Source organism: Cyclopterus lumpus, chromosome 24 (assembly GCF_009769545.1).
Source record: "Cyclopterus lumpus isolate fCycLum1 chromosome 24, fCycLum1.pri, whole genome shotgun sequence".
Lineage (NCBI taxonomy): Eukaryota > Metazoa > Chordata > Actinopteri > Perciformes > Cyclopteridae > Cyclopterus > Cyclopterus lumpus.
Window position 1 is genome coordinate 4817428 of NC_046989.1, and position 21590 is coordinate 4839017.

Here is a 21590-nt window from a genome sequence, read left to right on the forward strand (position 1 = left end):
CACAGGTCTCGGGCCGCCATTCACGTCTCGCTACTGTATAGTATTTATAGTCACAAAATACACAATATACCGACAAAAACAAATTAATGCTGTACAGTAGTACACCTCAGTGAGTCAGCAGTACATTGCAGTATCACATTTCCATTTATGGCAGCTCGCTTTGGCGTTTATGTCACCGGCGTGCAGAGAAGGGATCTAAAAACAGACACATCGGATGTGCGGTCCACTCTGTGCCCAACGAACAACCGTGTTGCATCGAGTTGTGAACATGTGCGATGCATTACTTCTGCTGTCATTATGCAGCTTACGGCAGGCTGCATTTCAGGTCAAGCAAAACGCGGTGGAAGGGGTCGCTGCTGATCCTTTGGAAGTGCACGCTCACGCAAGACTGTAAACAAATAGGGGATCTTTCTGGAGAAACTCGACTCTTAAATGTTCCTCGTGAAAGTGGATCCTCTGATATACCCGAATAGAGAGCCCGCGTGTTCACTCGTGACAACAGAATACTGAACGCATACCGTAATATGAACCAAAAACAGACCTTCGGTGGGCTCTCACGCTGCATAACTGCACGGTTTGTAATAAATCACCTCTGGCCAAATCCTCCTCAAATTGAACATCAACAAACCTTGCACCGCTGTCACTTTATACTCTAGATACACTGTAAACAGTTTCATTTTTATTACATTTACATTTCCTTTATTATTATTTAAATTCTTAAATGTAATATGCCCTGCTATTTTATTTTATTTTATTGATTATTTGTAAAAAAATGTTTTGCTACTGCTTCAAGTAATTTCGCCCTGAATAAAGTAAAATCTAATCCAATCTAATGGTTCACATACACCATCAGACGGAGTTCATGATGAGTGTGACGTCCGGATCGTCTCCATAGTTCCTCCTATAGAGAACGCCTGTGCATCGGCGACTGGAGCGACTTCCTCCATCTGGATTTGGTTCTCCGCCGCTTTGAAACAAGGTGGAAGCAGGTATTTGAGGTACGACATGGAAAAGGATGGCACTCAAGACGTGCCACAGCCATCTGCTGCGGAGTCTTTGTCAATGTTGCCATAGAGACAAGAGCAAACAAAGAACAAGGTATTTCTGTGTCATTTAGCGACAACCGTATCCCCGGTTTTTGAAGTGGCAGCTCAGATGGACTGGCCTCCTGGATACCAAACAGAGGAACCAAGCCGTGATCTCTTATATGTTAGCATCACCGTGTGTCTGTCTGTCTGTCTGTCTGTCTGTCTGTCTGACACCATACTCCCTCTACTTGAGGAGGCGGTAGACGCCGACACAGAGCAGACATGATACTGCAGATGGCTCAGCATATTCCCATTCCCGGACACAACAGGCTCCGCTTGGCTCTCCACAGAGAAGACTAATTGCATGTACACAAGCAGGTTTGTTGCAAAAACACAGACAAATTAACGGCATCGTGAACTGATTGTATACGGTGCACACAACGGCTTCAGCAGTCACATACACAGTGCATGCCGTTCAGTTGAATACAGTCGGGGTTTTTTTTCACACTACGTTTTGACCGTCATGACGTCGTTAGGAAGACGAGGAGAGATCATGTGAGATCATGTGAGACGCAGACAGACAACGACTTCCTTCATCGACCTCGTCCAAATGACGTTTGAGCCCAACCCCGGCGTGGACGTGTGAAAGATTAACCGCTGTGTTGAATCGGTGATGCAGAACACGTTATGTGTTTCAATTTGAGGTAATCGTTGGTTATGTTCCATCACAGCAAACAATAATAAGTGAATAAATGCAGCACTATGCGAGGCGAACCACCATTACGGCTCGGCGTGGGGTATGAAACTGGCCTTTTTAGTCGCCTCAAACACCGACCGCTGAGCTGGGACGTTCCCCCCTTCCGGTTGCCTTCAGCACGCCGAGTCCCTCCACAAATCTTCACGCAGCACCTGCCAGCAACCTGCCGTACATGTACACGACCCGAGCACACAGCTGCCCGGTGTGAGCGGCTCACACCGAAGCAGAAGTCTCCTCAGGTCATGAAGGCTGTGTGCCGCGAGGTTATTCTGGGGGGGGGGGATTTCGTGTTGCGTGTGTTATTTAAGGATGAAAGTTGTGTTGGTGACTCTATTTCTGTGTTTGAGTAAGCGGGAGGTGGCCGGCAGGCCCCTGGAGATGGAAAAGAGAGAGAGAGTGAGACATTTAGAGTAATTGGCTCACACAGTTCAGTTGGACAATATTCCACGGCAGACCTATTAATAATTACACACGACCCGTGACAGGTCGGCCTCTGACCTCGGAGCAACAGATTTGATTACCGCAGCTTTTAAAGAATGTGTAAAGGCACTAAGTGACTTTAATGGAATTTACTGAGATAACAAATAACCTTCATTCCGCTCTTCTTGGCCAAACTCCAGACTTTCTTTCTGTTTTGGCCATCCAGGTAATTACAATGCTGCATAACAGACAGCATCATTTTCTTCAAGCCTGCATTCCTTTAATTCAGGCCTAAGCAGACACGTCTATTGTACTTCTGTCTCTGCTATCCTGTTAATCTCTTTGTGTGTGTTGCTGTGGTTTGTCATGTGTTACACAGGAAGGTTACAGCACATGTCACTTCCTGTCATAAAAGAAAGCGCAACTCAACATTCACCCATCAGTTTAGGTCTTAATCTCCAGAGCAAAGTATTTTTTTGTAATTGCGCGTAGCTTCCTGTTATTTACACTCGAGACGAGAGGACGACTGTATAAGTTTGAATTGTCTTTCGTGCTTTTAGGTCGTAGAAAGGCCTCTTTACAAATAGACGTCATTTTGTGTGAAGGGTCCACACGGAGAACAAAACACTGGAAAATGATTCATAATGAACGAGATGTACATTGGACGAAAGTTCTTCCAAATCTATTTCAAATGTCAAAAATACATTAGGTGTTGTGAATTATACTCTTATAACTCTGTTCAAATCATCATTATTATTATTACACGGAATGGAGAAGAACATCAACGTAACAGATGACTCCACACTTTTTAAGGTGCAGTGTGTATATCAGGGGGTTTATCTAAAAATAGTACCATAGTGCTAACTTCCTGTTCATGATCTTTTTGTACTATTTCCAGTGATCGCACCCAATCCATGACATTTAACGTGTATATTAAATACACAGAATCTGTGCACCAGGTTTCACTGTTTTATGCAAACATAAGGTCCCTCTATACCTGCTCCTCTTTCTCAAACACACATACATACAAAGCAACGCTTTCGATGCAGAGCCTCCATTAATTACATCTGTGAGACCGAATCATTACTGCTGCACACATCCCTCCCACTGCACAACTCCTCCGCCAGATGCAAACACAGGCCCCGGGGCTCCCTGTAATCATTAGCACATTGTCCGAGGCGAAGGGTAAAAAAAAAAAACGGATTCTGAGAAGCTCATACAACACTGCCCGGGAGCTGAATGTCACTCTGCATGCGTCTTCTTTTTTCTTTTTCTTCTTTACGACACTGTTTAAAACGGGCTCCATGACAACCGGGACACTTTTCTCCATCCAGCCATTCCTAAAGTGCCTTTGTGTGCGTGTCAATAGTGGATGTTGTTCGACAGGAAATGCCTGTGAGGATGATCATTCGATGAAAAGAAATGAAAAGTATGGAAAACGACAGCGATCCGGAGATGGATCGAATCCTAAATATCAAAGTCATGGTATATTTACATAACAGATCATGTTCATGCAAACACTGATAAACCCAAAGCTCCCAGACGTCAGATTATAATAGCTTTCTCTCATTTTTTTATTTATATATTTTTAAGTTGGATTGAGAAGCTTGATACCGCTCTCCTTTCTCTCTGTTGAATATGAAGCTGCAGCCAGCTCACCCGTTAGCTTAGCATAAAAACTGGAAACTGGTGGGGGGGGGGGGGGCAGCTAGCCTATAGCTCAGTCCAAAGGTAACAATATCGACCTGAACCAGCACCTCTGAATTTCCCTCATTAACATTAAAATCGTGTTCATTTGTGTAAAGAACCAAAGTGTAAAAATGACACATCAGAGTTCGCAGATCTTTTCAACAAACTCTCCTCCAGGAAGCAGATTCACCCACGTGATAAACTGTTCCTTCAGTAAATATCATGGGGTGTACTGTATTCAACACCACATTCACACCTGCAAAAAAATAAATAAACGTAACTGTAGTTAACATACAGCTGAGCTTCATTGTCGATTGCAGTGGCTTCTACGTCCGTTCACTTTTCATTCCAACTATTCTGGACATCTCACCCGCCAATCAAACAATTACATGCTTTACACCCTTTACATGCACACAAAAATGGGGAGAAAAAGTTTGAGGGTCTCTAACTCTCGATTTAACCTTTAACCTTTAACCTTTAAGACGTAAAGTGGCACCGTCTCCCCAGCTGAGTGGAAACCCCTGTGGGTAGAGAGCGATGATGATGTCATGGTGTGGTTCCAGTCAACAGACACACAGTCGGTCGACTGAGATGCACGACGACGTCGCCGCAGACAGGTGAATATTTCCTATTGGAAGCACGTTTGTGTGTGTGTGTGTGTGTGTGTGTGTATGTTTGCGTGTCATATGTCTTGAACCAGGAGTTCATGCGCCGCCCCCGTCTCCTTCCTGTTGAGGCGCACGTGGTCTGAACACGTGGTTTTGCTCTATTGAAGACCTGAAGTGAGGTTGAAATCAAAGAGGAACCGCCTGAGTAAACACATGACTGCCAATGAGCTCCATAAAAAGGCGTAAAATAGTCCGACCTCCCCCCCCCCCCCCCCCCCCCCTTTTTCGAGCGACAAACAATGGCGACGCACAAACACTGCAGGTCTGCTCGGGCCTTCATTCAAATCCAACACTTCCGATGATGAAGAGGAACTGAAAATAAATATCTAATTTTCTGCAACGGCTCTCAGGAGGCGGGTTTTTCTTTGGCGAAGAAAACCTCCAGCTGTTGAGTCGCCGTGACAACGCTGCGTGTCCTCTAACCGAGGGCTACAGGTGAGCCTGACGGCGTTTGACCCCTCAGCCAATGTGCGTACGGAAGGCCTCCGACACGAGGCTCTGCGCTGACTGCTGTCCCTTTCCATGTCCCCCCCGGTCCCAAGAGAAGAAGAAAAAGGCGTTTGTAGATTACACTTTTAAAATGTCCACATCCATGATGGAAAACCAGAAGCAAACAAGATCGTACTTGACACGGCCGAGGCACCGCCCTCAACTGTTCAAATAAAGTGCCTTTCGTTATAATGAAGCCATTTGAAATTTTCTAGAAAGGCAGTGGAAAGTGAGCTGTTTCAGGAGAGATAATGGGGGCTGTGGCACTGGTGCGTTTATCTCAGTTCGGCGGCCCCGTCCTTCACGCCGGACACGTCAAACACGGCAACAGGTCAAACTTCAGATCGACAGAACAAACATGAGCAAACGGAGCAAACACACACACAATCAGAGAGAGAGAGAGAGAGAGGGGGAGAGGACGAGCATTCCTGGACGCTGACTCTCCCCAACGCGAAAAAGAAAGAGTAAGACTTCAAAAGGTCACACTTTCAGGATATTTTGAGGGATTATCGGGCTTCCTGCTGCAGAAATAGACACAAACCTGCACTAGAATTAGTGCTCCACCTGTTTATCTTCACAGCGCCACCTGACACTTACTGTCCCAACACCACCAGGATTTCCATGACAACTGTGTTTCTTCTTTCAAGCGTTTCCTGACCCCACACAGTGATGTCACCGCCCACAATTTCACATCCGCCTCTCTCCGGCCTCAAAGAGGGGAAGCCGACCTTAGACACGCAGCTATTTCCCTCCTCCTCGTGGCTCAGGGACACAAAACTGAATTAAACATCGAAAGGCTTTTTAAAAGTAGAAAATATTAATAATTGTGACCCGATTTGAAGTCTGCCCCTCATGACGACTCAGGTCTATCCTCCCCCCCCCCCGGGTGCAAAATACCAGGCGGTCAGAGCCCTTTTATGAGGCTGTCAAACCTAACCTCAGCTGTAAGACACTCATCAGGTTCTCAGTAACTTTATGAACTAGTTATCACCGCAATGTAAGATTTATATCGCTATGACGATATAAATCTAATGGCACCCTTGCGGAACACATTTTAGAGTTTAGTGTCCTTCATCTTTTTTGGACTTTCCAACTCCATGTTACTTCTTCAATTTGCTTCCTCTGTGTATAAAATGTTAAATAAAACACCCGAGGAGCCGGTGATACTTTTAAAGCGCGGTCGACCTGCCAATCAGGACTCTGAAACCAGAGAGCTCATCACTTATTCACTGCCACATGACTCAGAAAGCAAACAGGCCGAGGCTCACGACTGCTCCGTCTTTTTTTTTTTTTTTTTTTTAAAACAGCCTGAAACTCTCACTTCCTTCTTTCTTTTTTTTAAACCAGCGCGACTCGTTCAGAAAGTGAAGCATTACTTTTGAGACTCGTTGAAGCTGCTGATTGAAAAAGGCGTTACTTCCGTTCTGATCTGGATATATTTTTTTTTATTATTTCATCAGCATAGCAACAAAAAAAAAAAAAAAAAAAAAAAAGGGGGAGCAAAAAATTAAACAAGAGCAGTATCTATGAACTCTCAACAGAGGACATGAACAGGCAGATGATGAGGACGGGTAAAGAAATGAAGAAGAACAGGGTTGCAGTCACTTGAGCACCTACATTGAGGATGATGGGGGTGGGGTCGTAAAACATTTGCTGAGGTCCAAAAGTCAGTCACAGACAATCTAAATGTGCACAGTCAGCTAGTTGGTAACTCTCTCCCAAAAGTGCAAACTCGGCAGTTGAGAATACCTTCTGCCTTGAATTCGGGGCACCTGTAAACCTCCTAAAAGGCAGCTGAGACTACAAATACTCAACAAAGGCGGTAATGAGACTGGCGATAACAAATTCAGACCCTGAAACAACAAAAATATATATATATCCATATCACAGTGTGTGTGTGTGTGTGTGAGTATCCAGCGTCCACGTAGTGTCTTTCAAAAACAAACCGTCCACAGTGGACACGATGGACGTGAACACGGCACAGGAAATAAGTACGAACACATATTTTCCTCAACCAACCATCCCAATACAATCAATGTTGAAATTATTCGTCCATAATTACAGAAAGTGATATGCTGATGTAGGCAATGGTTTCTGGAGTGTCCCCATCCTTTGGATATGCAGCTGGGTCATGAGAATACTGGATAAGAGCTAAGCAGAAGGGGGGGCCAAAACGTATACATGTGCGTCCCAAAGACCCCGAAAACAAATTATACAACTTTTTTTTTTTTAAAGGAGGAAAACAAAAAGAGCTCAAAAGTAAGCGTATTGTACATTTAAAACAGTCCTGATTATACAGAATGTGAACCAAAGCAAAAGAAAGAAAGCCAAAAAAAATAATTTGCCTTTTGTTTAAATGAAATCTGGGGTTATATTAAAGTCGTCATTATGAAAAATAAAACAAAATATAATTGCTACTCTCTTTGATATACACTCAGCAGAGAGGTCGTGGTATTAATTGCTTCAGATTGCTTCTTTTTTTTTTTCATTCTCAGCTACTTTTTTTTATTAATTTTTTTTGCATCCAAGTGTCCAGGCTGGTGATGGGAGCAACATTAAGATTTGTAATTTGAGGTGAGCCAGGTCAGGCCCTCGTATAGTCCATCCCCTGTGGTCGCACACGAGGGCTGAACGTACCAATTCCTATCTCGGATCCGGGTCAGGCCCAGCTTCTCCTGGATCTCGTGGGGTTTCATGGCATCGGGGAGGTCTTGTTTGTTGGCGAAGATCAGGATGATGGCGTCCCTCATCTCCCGGTCGTTGATGATCCGGTGGAGCTCCTGCTTCGCCTCGTCGATCCTGTCCCTGTCCGCGCAGTCCACCACGAAAATGAGGCCCTGGGTGCCCGTGTAGTAATGTCTCCAGAGGGGTCGGATCTTGTCCTGCCCGCCGACGTCCCACACGTTGAACTTCACATTCTTGTAGGTGACGGTCTCCACGTTGAAGCCCACGGTGGGGATGGTGGTGACCGACTGTCCCAGTTTCAGCTTGTACAGGACGGTGGTTTTACCGGCGGCGTCAAGTCCAAGCATCAATATTCTCATCTCCTTGTTGCCGAAGATCTTTGAGATCATTTTGCCCATCTTGTTTGCTGTGCATAAATACTTTGGAAGAGAGGAAAAAGAAGGGGAAAAAAGGACTTATCTTACGGGGGAAAGAAAGTTACGGTTTCAGTGTTGGGGAGGTGACGGCACCTGTCAACACCCACTCAAAAGGGCGACTTTCAGTCTGATAACGGACCGCTGCAATTAGCTGGTGAACGATAATCGGAGCATTCAATGGGAGCAGTGTGTGTGTGTGTGTCTATCCTCGTAGTATTGGGTGGGGATATGTTCATGATCCACTGCCATCCGATGTAGGAAGACACTAGTACACCCCCCCTCCCTTCTGGTTTCAAAACTAGCACGTTGAGCTCAGACTTCCTTCAAAAAAAAAAAATCCACATTTCCAAGTTTCGACTTGATACAAAAGTAGCTTCTTTTTTTTCCCTTTCTTCTTCGTTTCTATGAGAGAAAAAAACAACAACCCCGCTTTACAAAATCAGGCCCAGTCCGAGCCCGGGGTTCCCACTTCCTCCTTGGCTGCCGGCTGTCCACACTTTGCCCTCAGCCAATCCCAGTCGATGGATTCGTTTTTTTTTTTTTTTTTAAAAAGGTGTTTTTTTTTTTCTTTCTTCTTCTTCTTCTTCTTTCTTTTTTAATTATCAAAACACACCCAAACGTAAGATCCCGGGTCCGTTTCTGCAGCGGGACAATCCAGAAAGGTCATTGATTCATCCGACTTTCTTCTCTTCTCGAGCCCCTGTGACACAAGAGCGGTTGAGAGAAGGGAGGGGTGTTAGGAACGCTCAGAGGACAACTTTGGATCCGACTGAAAAGATTAGCTCTGTGCGCGGAAAAAAAAAAGGCAAAGGAGACGTAACGTTACCTTACGACTGCGGCAATCATCCCCCAGTGCCCCCGGCCCGTTTCTCCCCTCTCTGTCTCTCTCTCTCTTCCTTCCTCCCTCTCTCTCTCTCTCTCTCTCTCTTCCCCAGCCGTTCAGTCACGGCGGTGGCGGTGCTGTGTTACCGGAAAAGGTGCGGACCCAGATCAGCCGCCACTTCCTCTACACTGCTCACACACACTGGTGGTGCGTTCAGGAGCCTCCTCAAGAGCTCGGCGATCTGAATACGCAACTTTCTTTTCTTTTTCTTTTTACAAAATCCAACTATAAGCTGCTATTATATGGTTATTTGTTATCTGTTTTGTTTAATCGTCTTATACGTTTTGTAATCATTATGTCATTGTGATTTAATAATAATATATGCTAACTATCACATGTATTAATTAGTTTATTACTATATCATTTCAACTAAAATAAATATATAAAAATATATATTTTATAGGTTACTTGTGTTTTGGTTAGACATGAATGTTGCAGAAAATGTATTAAAAAAACTTCTGAAAACTTATTTTCTCCATCAGCATCTTAGTTTGTGTTGATATCCTAAATGAGCACACTATACAAGTGAGTTTAAAAAAAGACTAAAGATTTCTTTATTTCTTTACTTTTTGAAGATCTTCTCACTAGTTAAAAAATATTATTTTGCTACTAAATCAAACCACTGGATCAAACTGCATCCAAACAGACCCGGTGAAGTACATTAGCTGATTTTTGTTGTTGTTGAATATATTGTTGTATCTTTCTTATCTTTAATTTTTAATGTTATAAATAAGATTCAGAGCCAAAGCTCAAGTTGTTTAAGTTGAAGCAGTGTTGCACAGCCCCGTCTGGTTGAAAGGCCCAGCAGAGATGTCATTAAGTACAAAACCTGCAGTCCACTTCTACATCATCAAGGGGATATACGTTTTATTTATTTTATCTTTATTTAACCAGTTGAGACTTTTGCAATGATGACCCATGGCCAAAAAGGCAGCAAGGGGTCAAGCCACAGCCTGAACACAATGTTTGCTGCAGGTCTTAAAGAGATGAGCATCAGGGTAACAACTTCCATCTTTACTCTGCATCCCCAGGACAATTTCAAACACTTGCACATCTTTTCTTTTCTTATTAAAATACACTTGCCACTTTTATTTTATAATACTTTTGTTTTAAGTACTGTTATTTGTTTGTTGATTACCATATATTTTATATTTGATTATGTTATTGTTTTATTCTATGTCTAGGTTTATTGTCATGCACCTTTCATCGAGTCATATTCCTTTATGTGCAACGTACTTACTTCTGAACATTGTGCCACATACGAATCAGAAATCATTTTTAATTGGCTTTCTTTACCTTCATAATTCATAATTTAAATGTCATTCATTCAATACATAAATTATAACTTGATCAATTTACAATAATTAAACACAGTGAACCTCTAAAGTCAACGGTAGGCAGTAAAATGCCAAGATTTACGACTGTACATAAAAGCACCATACGCCATTTCGCATGCGCGCTTCAAACTGAACTGCAGACCGGTCCAGTAGCTGTAGCGGTGACGCCATTTGAGCTTTCATTATGAATGAAATCGCCTCTAATAATGCGTCCGCCACATTGTTTAGATAAAGAGCCGTGCTTATGAAACAGATGCCAGGGTTTAGTGGGCCTAGTGATCTAAAAAAAGGGGATTTTACGGTCGGGTCTTTCCGACATGTCTGATCATTCATTCAAAACCGCTTCCAGTGTGATTACGTGGAAGGTTGTGAGTGTGTGATTGTGAGCAGAAGGGCAGGGGGGGAACCACCTTCTTATAATCCGACTATGGGATCCACAGTGTCGCACACTGCAGCGAGCAGCCTATTTTTTGAGACCCGCCTATTAAAACTGACTGAAAAATACAATTAACAGGACCCTTATGTCTCATAGAGGTATGCAGGATCGGCCCATGTGAGCAATAACATAATCCATAAAATGCTCGTTTCAGAAAGATAATAAATCATGATAAACAAAAAAAATAAAACTACTGCCTTTCACCACTATGACAATACTTTAATACTTTTGTTTCAGTGTAATTATTACCATTTGGAATATGTTGAATTATGCGTGCAGATTTATGAAGGCAATTCTCTATAAATTAGTCTGCAAATCCCTCGTCAATCTCACAATATTAACTGTCATAATACACACACGAGTCCTTAGTTAACCCGCAGCCACGTTTACGTCCCCAATTGTTCCGCATTCATAATCTCGGGAGGCGTCTTTGAAACTTTATTTCGAACGCTGTCGCCGCAGTCACACGTGGGCGGGGCCCCGCGGCGCGCATGCGCACACAGCGTCTGGGTTCTTCCTCTAAGATAAGTATGGTGGGCGAAGCGCGCCCGGCCATTGTAGGTTAAATTAAGTGACTTCGAAAGCTGCGCACAAGTTTGTAAGGTTGTACTCAAAATTCCATGGAAGACACAGGTAAGACCCCAAAACGTACCTTTATCAATGAATTGGGTGCGCGCGGCGACGACTATCCGGGCAACTTAGGCGCGAGCTAACGTGGAAAAGCCGCCGGGGGCCGACTATTAACTGGAGGCGGAGGCAAATACGTAGCACGTTGTGGTTGCTCTAGTTGGCTTAAGGTGAACGTAATTGTGAGGCAATCAATCGTTAGCCGGTGGACTTTGTTAATACCACGACATACGGCCTCGCGTGCGGTGAAATTAGTAACGTTAGGTAAGATTAACTAGTTAACTAATCATAATCTAGTTAACGTCCGACGTTAAAACCTGTGGTCGCTTTTGACGCTTTTCAGGAATTAGACGGCAGTCAGGGCCCAACTTCTGGTTGAACTTTGACTGCAAACATTCTCCCCCGGTGCAACATGGCCTCGCACGGGCTACCAAACGGCTAAAAGGCTAACCGGTTAAGATTGCTACGGGAACGACGTCACTAACTGGAACGTTAAGTTAGTTAACGCGTTCTGTTTTTAAGTTGAGGATTTAAGGCCACGCGGAGAACGTAACGTCACATTAATTTAGTTGTGTGAGGTGACGTCGAAGCTAAAGCTGGTATCCTGTTAATGTAACGAGGAAATGCATGTTCTCCTGCGGCGGCGTCTATGGCGCTGACCTTTTTTTTTTTTTTTTTTTTGTGGGTTTGAAGCTTAAAACCTAAATCTGACCTATAAATATTAATTGGACGTACATTTTTATAACATGTAACAAATATTGAAACTATGCCATTTACAAATCCCCCATGCCCACTGTGTTTTCCACCTATTTTTTTTCTTTAAAAAAAAAAAAATGACTGAAGAAAGTAATTTATTATCAAAATAGTTGCTGATATGGCTGTTTATTGGTGGGTCCAGTATTAATCCATCCTGCTTTTCAACAGATCTGCATCTTTCTGACGACGCCATTACTGGAATGCTGGACACTGAGTCCCCTGCCATGGAGAGCAATGGAGATGCCTTTCTTCCTGACCTTCCTGTTATAGGTCAAACTGCCGACTGGTCCCCTGACCAGGTTACTCCAGACCCACTCGCCAACATCTTGCCTGAGGACTCTGATGCGTCCCAGGATGCTCCCCTGCAACAGCAGTCTCCGAACGAGGAGATGGATTCCTCAGAGCTGGGATCTGTGGAGAAGGCTGTGGAACAATTTCAGATTGCCACCGCTCAACTCTTCCAAGTTGACCAGCCACCACCTCCACCACAGCCTGCCGAAGAGGAAGAACGGCCAGAACCGCCCGCTGAACACAAAACGGAGTCTGGAGAATCTGAGCAAGACGGCCAGGAGATGACCGTAGAGCCAGAACCTGCGGTTCAGGATGGCAGTCAAGGTAATCAAAATAGTTGTTCAGTTGTTGCTTTTTATCCAATATTTATTAGGGCGCAATTAGTCTCCTTACATGGCAACAATAGATGTATAACAAGCAACACATTTTAAGATTTAGGATGGTTCATGACTAGATAGTTTACAACATAAATGAAAGCCTACTAACCAAACTAATTTATTACCAATTCCTTGCTTTCTCCTCCATGTATTGAACCTTTGTGATTATTATTTTTTTTTGTTCACTTCTCCAGATGGGACTGAAGCACCACAGGTGACAGAGGATGGCATGGAGCTGGAAGAAGCACCCAAAGAGACCACACCAGAATCAGCTTTTCCTTTAGAGCCAGAGCAGCCAAGTGAGTTCGAAAAACTCTTCAAAGCATGCGAGGACAGCCCAGATGACTTCAATGGCTGGGTCTACTTGCTGCAGTTTGTGGAACAAGAGGTAAGAGAAGACATGCAGATTATTCAGATATGTTTGTATATTACTAAGATTGAACAGTCGGATTATTAATACGAAATGGTAAATCATCTTTTTGTTGCCTCTTTCTTGCAGAATGACCTTACAGCTGTGAGAAACTCGTTTGATGCATTCTTCCTGCGTTATCCCTACTGCTATGGCTACTGGAAGAAGTACGCTGATATTGAGAAAAAGCACGAGAATATACAGGTTGCAGAAGAGGTAAATATAAATATCTTGTGGGCACGCATTCATTCTTTTCTATAGTTTAGTCTTTGGTGAGGCTACATGCCTCAAGACCATGTAGTTGTGCAAACAGCAACTGTTATTACTCAGGCATGATGCATGAATACAGTAGAATTAGTCCAGTCATTGATGGGCGTGTTTTGGTCTCTGTCAAGGTATACAGAAGAGGCTTGCAGGCCATCCCTCTCAGTGTGGACCTGTGGCTGCATTACCTGACCTACATTAAAGAGAACTCAGACCTGAGTGACCCAGAGACCGAGGGACGCATTAGAGCGTAAGTAAAAGACTCTTTCTTAATATATTTGTACTTCTCCTTGTGTTATGTGACTCTTGCTTATGACAAAACATGATGTGTTAATCACCCAATTTCTGTAAGTAATTATAATTGACAAAATATTTGAGACAACAAAAAGTTCACACTCTTTCCTGTTTTTTTTTTTTTTTTTTCCTACCATCAGGGCCTTTGAACACGCAGTGCTTGCAGCAGGCACAGATTTTCGCTCGGACCGCCTGTGGGAGTCCTTCATCAACTGGGAGACGGAGCTGGAGAAATTGGCTAACGTCACCGCCATCTATGACCGCATCTTGGGCATCCCGACCCAGCTGTATTCCCAGCACTTCCAGAGGTAGAGGATAAACTGTATAACCATTTCCTTTGTCGTCAGAAAGATCTATCCTAAAGCTTTACTCCAAATACATTTTCTTGTGGTGGTCATTTTTTAAATTTGAAACCTTTCTTTGAGTGAGATCTTATATACCTGTTTTTAATCTCTTGCAGGTTCAAAGATCATGTGCAGAACAACAACCCCAAGCACTTCTTGTCGGAAGAGGAGTTTGTTCAGCTGAGGCTCGAGCTCTCTAAAGCCAGCCTATTGGCGATGATTGGCGAGGTGGAGGACACGCCCGTCGCTCACGACGAGTTGCCACCTGGTACAGATGATCTCGTCGACCCTGCAAAGGTATGCATCCACTTGCAGGAAAGAAACATTTTACAGAAGCACTGCTTTCAGGGGTTGGCAGGAGCGTGCCTTTTCTCCATGAGATGGAAAGCGTTGTTCAGGTGTGAAGAGGTGTCTTTATGTCAGCAGCCAAGCCACTGAATGCCAAGGGGGGATTCAAGTTGGCATCCACTCAGGGAATCGCCCTAAAACTAAAAGGATCAACTGAGGCCCGGCACCTGCACCCAGTGGCTGATATGCAGGGTGCATACATTCCTCCCCCCCCCTCCCCAGGCTTCTTGTCTATGGCAAGCTCATGGTGATGTAAATCCTTGGCTGCAGGACTAGCAGTTTCTACATCAAGTGGAGAATGTGATCTTTGAATAACACAATGGGTGTTGACCATGTATTTTTTTTTGTGTCTTTTATGTAGAGGGTGACCGAGATCGAGAACATGCGCCACAAGGTGATCGAGATTCGGCAGGAATTGTTCAACCACAACGAACATGAAGTCAGCAAGCGCTGGGCCTTCGAAGAAGGGGTATGCGTCTTGTTTCTCCACCACGTTAAAATGTTTTTTTTATTCTTCGACGATGTTAAACATTCATATTTATTTATTTATTTATTTTAGATTAAGAGACCATACTTCCATGTCAAAGCCTTAGAGAAGACCCAGCTGAACAACTGGAAGGAGTACCTGGACTTTGAAATTGAAAATGGGATCCCTGAGCGCGTGGTTGTTCTTTTTGAACGATGCCTCATCGCTTGTGCACTCTACGAAGAGTTCTGGACCAAGGTAACGTGGCCTTTAACCTCTCTCTCACTCCCGCTTCTTCCCTGCACTTCCCCCTCCAACGATGATATCACATCGACACAGTAAATCGTCCTGCACTCTCTTTGCGTGTAACGTTGATATTTGACTGTATCTGTTGTATTAGGGGATGGCCAGCTTGCCACACAAGATTTGACTGCAGCATTTGCCAACTACTACGTTGCATCTTCTTCGTCTCCCACTACCTTACAGAAACTTATCTAATTGGTTCCATGAAGGTGCTGATGGGTTTACACAGAAAATTTCTAAAAACGATCTTGTCAATGAAGAAATTCACTTTCTGTTAACTCATAATGTAGGTTTTAAAATGTGTTGTCTTTTTTGCCTTTCTCCTCTGTTCTTCTCCTCTGTTTTTCCTCTCTCCTCTCCTCTTATCTTCATTTCTTCCAACTCGCTCTCTGTTTTTCACTCTAAAGTATGCAAAATATCTAGAGGGCCACAGCACTGATGGCGTGAGACATGTCTACAAGAAGGCGTGCAGCATCCATATGCCCAAGAAACCCACCATCCATCTGCTGTGGGCTGCTTTTGAGGAGCAGCAAGGTGAGGAACTCTTTAAAACCAACATGCAAATTAAACACTCCAATTACCACGGTGATTTTGATAGGATGTCTCTGTGGTTATGAATAAATTACCTCTCGGGGTGCGGCTATATGGGAACATAATGATAACAGACTTCATATAATTTGACTTGTTATGCCATGCTGACAGTATTCTGCTTTTCGTTTACCCAGGGAATGTAGAGGAGGCTCGTAGCATCCTGAAGTCCCTGGAGGAGGCCGTCCCGGGTCTGGCCATGGTGCGTCTCCGGAGGGTCAGTCTTGAACGTCGCCATGGTAACTTGGAGGAGGCGGAGGCCCTGTTACGGGAGGCCATGGAGTCCGCGAAGAATGAAACCGAGACATCGTTCTATGCTGTGAAGCTGGCCAGGCAGATGATAAAGGTGCAGAGAAGTCTGAGCAAGGCCAGGAAAGTGCTGCTGGATGCCATCGAAAAAGACCAGGTGAGAACTGATGCCTGTGATCAATAGTCGCCAGGAAGTGCTTATTAAGTTGCCATCTGGCTCAGTGTTTTCACAGAAGAAATGGGCCATGGAGAAAAAAAGTTATTCATTTACACACACATGGGTGAAGTGGCCCTCCTTTTTAGATGCCAGTCAAATGTGTTAACAGACTAATAAAATCCTTCAATCACCTGCTCCAAGAAATGGTCTTCACATCAGTGAACATGTTTTGCTTCCCTAAATGGTACATCGAAGTGGTTTACACTCATCCTGTATCTATAGTTTATATATGTGTTATAACAGGTGTTGTGATTTGTACCACTTTCCACTATGTCCGTATTGCACTAGTTGTGGGATGCACACTAATATTTTTGTGTCTTTACAGACGTGTCCAAAACTCTTCCTTAACCTGCTTGAGCTGGAATACAGCGGGGATGTGATTCAGAACGAGGCGGAGATCTTGGCTTGTTTCGACCGAGCCCTGAAGAGCCAGATGCCGCTTGAATCCCGCCTCCTTTTCTGTCAGCGCAAGGTTGAGTTCCTCGAGGACTTTGGCAGCGACATCAATGTGTGAGTTTTCTTGTTCCTTTTTGAGACTTAGTAATGGGAGACGGTGTGCTTCATTCCTTTGGTCATGTTTAACATCGAGTCATATTATTATTTATTTTTTTAATAGGCTTGTTGCTGCATATGAGGAACACCAAAACCTACAGAAAGAAAGCGAAACTTCAAAGAGGAAGGCCGAGAACGGGTATGACAGGTGGATATGGGAACAGGGCGTGGGTCACATCAACACCTCATTGTCATTAGTTCAGGACCGTTTCCTGTGGTGTTTCTCGAAAACCACTCGTACATTTCACACTTTGCTTCTTCGTCACCTTTTTCCTTCCCTCATTAGTTTGAATGCCAGTAAGTTAATAGTCTTACTTCAGAAAAAAGTTTTGAGTTGCCTTCTTTTTCCACCACTGTCTTTCCCAGTTAAAGTGAAAAGTAAAAACAGGCCTGTGTTTGCCTGGGTCCCCAATTCATTAAAGCCACCCTTTAAAACATGTTATAAGTTAGTAGTGTCAAGTAATATTCTGAGGACATGAAGCCCATCTCACTGGGGAATTCACACCCTAGAAATCTGTGATATACACTCGATCCTCCTTCTCGTTGTCTTTTCCACTTGAGTTGACATGGGGAGTGAAGATGGTTCTGGTTGTAACGTTTCATCAAGCATCCATGTGACATTAACAGGCTTTGTCCAGCATGTGGCAGCAAGAGGACATGCTGGACTCAGAGGCCTGAAGCCCCGCCCCCTCTTCTGCACAGAGCACTCGTCCTTGTTTAGTCGAAGATTAACAATGTTTGACGTGTCCAAATTTACCCATATTTGAGACGGCACTCCCTTGGATTTCCAGCAATTGACCAGCCTAATGTGAAAGAGATCAAATGAACCATTTATATAATATGTAATGGACGAACGGGCGGGAAATCCTTCCTCCATAGTTGTCTTTGAGTAACTCTCAAATCAAGAATAAGGTTATTTGCAGTTTGTCATTAAATTAGTTACTGGCACTAAACTCTGGGATGTAACTATCTTCCTTTCTTGGTGAACTCCTTAACAAGGGGATTTTATTAACCTGAAACTATTAATCTCCAGCTCTCAAGAGCCTGATGCCAAGAGACAGCGCGTGGAAGACGGCACCTCGGATGACGTCAACGCAGCGACCGACGCTCAGGCCAACAACTCTGCATACAACAACTGGTACCAGGTGGGTTTCTTATCGGAGCAGTTAATGGCACTGGAAAAGATTTATTTACGTTTAGTTTGTCAAACCAAGCATGTGTGGACATTTACAGTTATAGACAGTATATTTAGATCAAAAGAAACATAAATACACTGTTGAAATCATGGTAATTTTCTAACATTTTGTTTTTTCTTTTAGCAACAATATGGCGGTTGGGGACAAAACTCCTGGGGACAGTACAACCAATATGCTCAGTATAACCAGTACTACCCCCCTCCCCCAACATGATGGACAGAATCCCGACATTAAGATGGAGACTCAGAGGAAAGCATCCTTTCTGATTTGCCTACATGTCTAAACAGGGCTCCTTAACATGGCGTCATGGGGCTTTCAATCCGACCACAGAAGCTGATTTGTTCCTTCTTTCTGCTTTAAAGTGTGCTAATAAAACTGTGTAGCCAATTGGTTGGACTATAACACCCGGGCCTCCGTGACAGTCATCTTGATCAGCCATGTTTAAATAAACAAAATAACCCATTAATTGCTACATTCATCTCCAACACTGGCTGGTTTTTTTTTTTGGTTCTTTAATGCATGTTATTTGTGAAGGCAGATCTATTTTTTTTTTCTTGTGTGATTAAAGCTTTTTAATTCTTAGGTTGGATGACTTAGTTTGGTCTCTTTCTTTTGTGTTTCAAGACTTAAAACTGGTAAAGGAGGTGTTCATTGCTGTACCTCTGAGTCGTGTCCACCCACACTGAAAGATTTTTAATATGTCATGGTTATGTCTCCATAACGAAAACAGAGTCCCTCCCTTTTTTATTTTGACTTGATTTCATAATAAAGCGATTGATATCCTGAAGTGTCCTTTGTTTGGTTGTTCATCCTTCGATTCCCTAAAGATAACAAGTTATTTACAGGCATAACATAAATATTTCATATATTTCAAGCATATATTGTATAATTAAATACCAAGTGCTCACAATCCTGTTACTTTACCCTAATGTAACGTATTCCACCTGTATTGAAGTGACTTGTGGAAATCTAAGGAGTTGAAGGCTTATTTTTTCCATGGATTGAGCCACCTGAAGAAACAAATCCATAGTTTAAAACAAATAAAATGTGCAAATAAACCCAACAGTTCGCTCATAATGATCAGTTTTGTCCTAATAATAAATGATTGTGTCTTGACCCGATGGGTTATGGAGCTTTGTGATGTTGTAATGCGTCACACGAGTTACTGATTTAAAAAAAAACGTAACAAACCAGAGATAATTGATACTTAAGTAATTGAAGCAGCCTCCAACGCGTGGTAGGCGTGGCCACTACTTCCGCCATGGCCCTACGTAAATCCACACATGCGCAGTGTCGACTCTCGAAAAGCCCTTTCTATGCCTAGCGTTGAACGACTAGCATCAAACGAGGTGAGGCCTGTGCGATTTAACTGAAAAACGCCCGTTAAGTGAAACACAGGCATGTTTTCGGTACTCTAATGTAGCGCCTATATAATCCTTCATCTCATGTTGTACTTTATTTAAACACTAAACACACATATCGTGTGTTTTTAAGCGACTTTATGAAGCGCGTGCCCCATGCGGCTAGTCAAGCTAACGTAGCATTAGCAAGGTAACGAGAGAGACGCGTCGGTCCCGGCTCCCGGCATGTTGCTTTCTTTCTACCTGCTCGTTTTGTGACTGGATATACTTTATTAATATATACCCACATTAGAGTTAGACAGCCCATCTCCTAGCTTGGTGGCCAACGTCTGCTACAACGCCACAAGTTGATTTCCGCAGGAGCAACACTGATAGTGATTGAAGTTTTGACCCCCTTTTTTTGTGTGTGTGTGTGTGTGTTTCCCCCACTTCCAGCATCAAGATGCAGCTCTTCTTGCGTGGTCAGAACACACACACCCTTGAGGTGACCGGACAGGAGACCGTTGGACAGATCAAGGTAATGATGGTGTCTACACGTTGGAGACAAGTCACCAGATCTTGTGTCACAAGCTTCATTTTGGATGCACAGAAAACGACACAATATATTGGCGTTGGGTAGAAAAGGGACTTCTTTATTGACAAGCGTTTGGAAATTATTATAATTAAGTACATTTCAAGTACTGTGCTTAAAGTGAGCTTCAATTTTGATGTACGTAGTTACTTTACAGATTGAGATACTAATAATTGCCATCAATGCTGATTAATGTTAATGGTTTAAACTACATAACAGTATATATTTAAAATGAGTTCCGCTTTTTGTATTGTGTATATTAACTGGGCAATTCTACTTTTTAGTAGCTTAAATTAAATACATGTTGATCCTAGTACTTTCACTTGCAAATAAATTGTTCATATTGTATTTTATATAATAAACCATAGTTGTTAACCGTTTCTCTTTTGGAAAAATACCCAAATATTGCTTTTATTTTCCTAGCTGAAACTGCTTGTCTGTCATATCCTTTCTGCTTTCCCCAACGCACTCGAACACACTCTGTGGTTTGATGACTAAAACGCATCATCTTTTTGTTGTGTGTCTCAGGCTCATGTCCAGGGTCTGGAGGGTCTCCTGGTTGAGGATCAGGTGCTGTTGCTTGCTGGATGCCCACTGGAGGATGAGGCCTCCCTGGCATCCTGCGGTGTCTCAGAGCACTGCACCCTGGATGTAGCCGGCAGGCTGCTGGGAGGTCAGTACACTGATGCCTCGCGCAACTCTGTATGTGTTGTCTAATCTGTTCTGTTCTGTACTCAAATTTGGATTATTTAATCACTCATTACTGAAGACACCGTGGGGACAGATGTCAGAAGCCGGTGTTTCTCACATGTATTTAAGCTGTGAATAGAGCATGTGACAAGATTGAGATGTCCGGTTATACTGCTGCTTGTGTGAGACCAGTCATGATACTCAAACCATTATGGATCAATACACAAATGGCTTAATATTTGCGTGGCAATATCACAATTAAGACTTTCCTTTTTCCCTCAAGGTAAGGTTCACGGCTCTCTGGCCCGTGCCGGAAAAGTGAGGGGACAGACACCCAAGGTAAGACTTTCCCACCTAACAGCTTGTGTTCCAGAATACAAACAATCACTCTTTTACACATTGTTAAATTTTTCTGTTTTGGTATTTAAGAAGCATACATTATGATCTTAGAGAAATAACAAGAGTCCTCTTCCCGTCATGTCATCCAGGTTGAAAAGCAGGAGAAGAAGAAGAAGAGGACTGGCCGCGCCAAGCGTCGCATCCAGTACAACAGGCGCTTTGTGAACGTGGTGCCCACCTTCGGCAAGAAGAAGGGACCCAACGCCAACTCCTAAGCGCCCCAACGCCCTGAAGGAGAAACATGATCACCACCCATCTGTTTTTACCACGTCGAATGTTATCCTGCTGTACAGAATAAAACTTGGCCTGGAGGAAAAATAAAACTGATTTTGTGCGGTCTTTTGCAATTTAAAGCAATATTCTTACCATTTGTAGGTTTAGTTCACAAGTATTATTCGTAAATCTAATACCAGTCAAATTATGGTCTCCCTGGAAATGGATTCAGTTTGATAATTAATTGGTAACAGTCTCCAGAGTTTG

At 43.3% G+C, this 21590-nt stretch overlaps 3 protein-coding genes across 4 annotated transcripts; 2 read left to right on the forward strand and 1 right to left on the reverse strand.

The window, feature by feature from the left end:
• Nucleotides 1-7526: 7526 nt before the first annotated feature.
• arf6a (ADP-ribosylation factor 6a) lies at nt 7527-9170 on the reverse strand. Its single transcript, XM_034526936.1, has 2 exons — nt 8979-9170; nt 7527-8852 (listed from the first exon to the last, which is right to left on the reverse strand). The coding sequence occupies exon 2, from the start codon at nt 8132-8134 to the stop codon at nt 7607-7609; it is 528 nt and encodes a 175-aa protein (XP_034382827.1). The 5' UTR covers nt 8135-8852; nt 8979-9170; the 3' UTR covers nt 7527-7606.
• Nucleotides 9171-11277: 2107 nt separating this feature from the next.
• prpf39 (PRP39 pre-mRNA processing factor 39 homolog (yeast)) lies at nt 11278-18876 on the forward strand. Of its 2 annotated transcripts, none has more exons than XM_034526934.1 (15): nt 11278-11441; nt 12360-12806; nt 13054-13247; nt 13359-13484; nt 13664-13782; nt 13967-14134; nt 14287-14467; nt 14880-14987; nt 15078-15242; nt 15695-15821; nt 16013-16281; nt 16667-16851; nt 16958-17041; nt 17927-18038; nt 18213-18876. In XM_034526934.1, the coding sequence occupies exons 1-15, from the start codon at nt 11429-11431 to the stop codon at nt 18300-18302; spliced, it is 2388 nt and encodes a 795-aa protein (XP_034382825.1). In that variant the 5' UTR covers nt 11278-11428; the 3' UTR covers nt 18303-18876. The 2 variants fall into 2 exon arrangements, with proteins under 2 accessions (XP_034382825.1, XP_034382826.1); XM_034526935.1 differs by having other exon boundaries at nt 11283-11441; nt 16958-17032.
• Nucleotides 18877-19338: 462 nt separating this feature from the next.
• Nucleotides 19339-21433, forward strand: faua (FAU ubiquitin like and ribosomal protein S30 fusion a). The gene is made up of 5 exons (XM_034528401.1): nt 19339-19438; nt 19886-19967; nt 20550-20694; nt 20995-21050; nt 21200-21433. The coding sequence occupies exons 2-5, from the start codon at nt 19893-19895 to the stop codon at nt 21323-21325; spliced, it is 402 nt and encodes a 133-aa protein (XP_034384292.1). The 5' UTR covers nt 19339-19438; nt 19886-19892; the 3' UTR covers nt 21326-21433.
• The last annotated feature ends 157 nt before the right edge of the window (nt 21434-21590 follow it).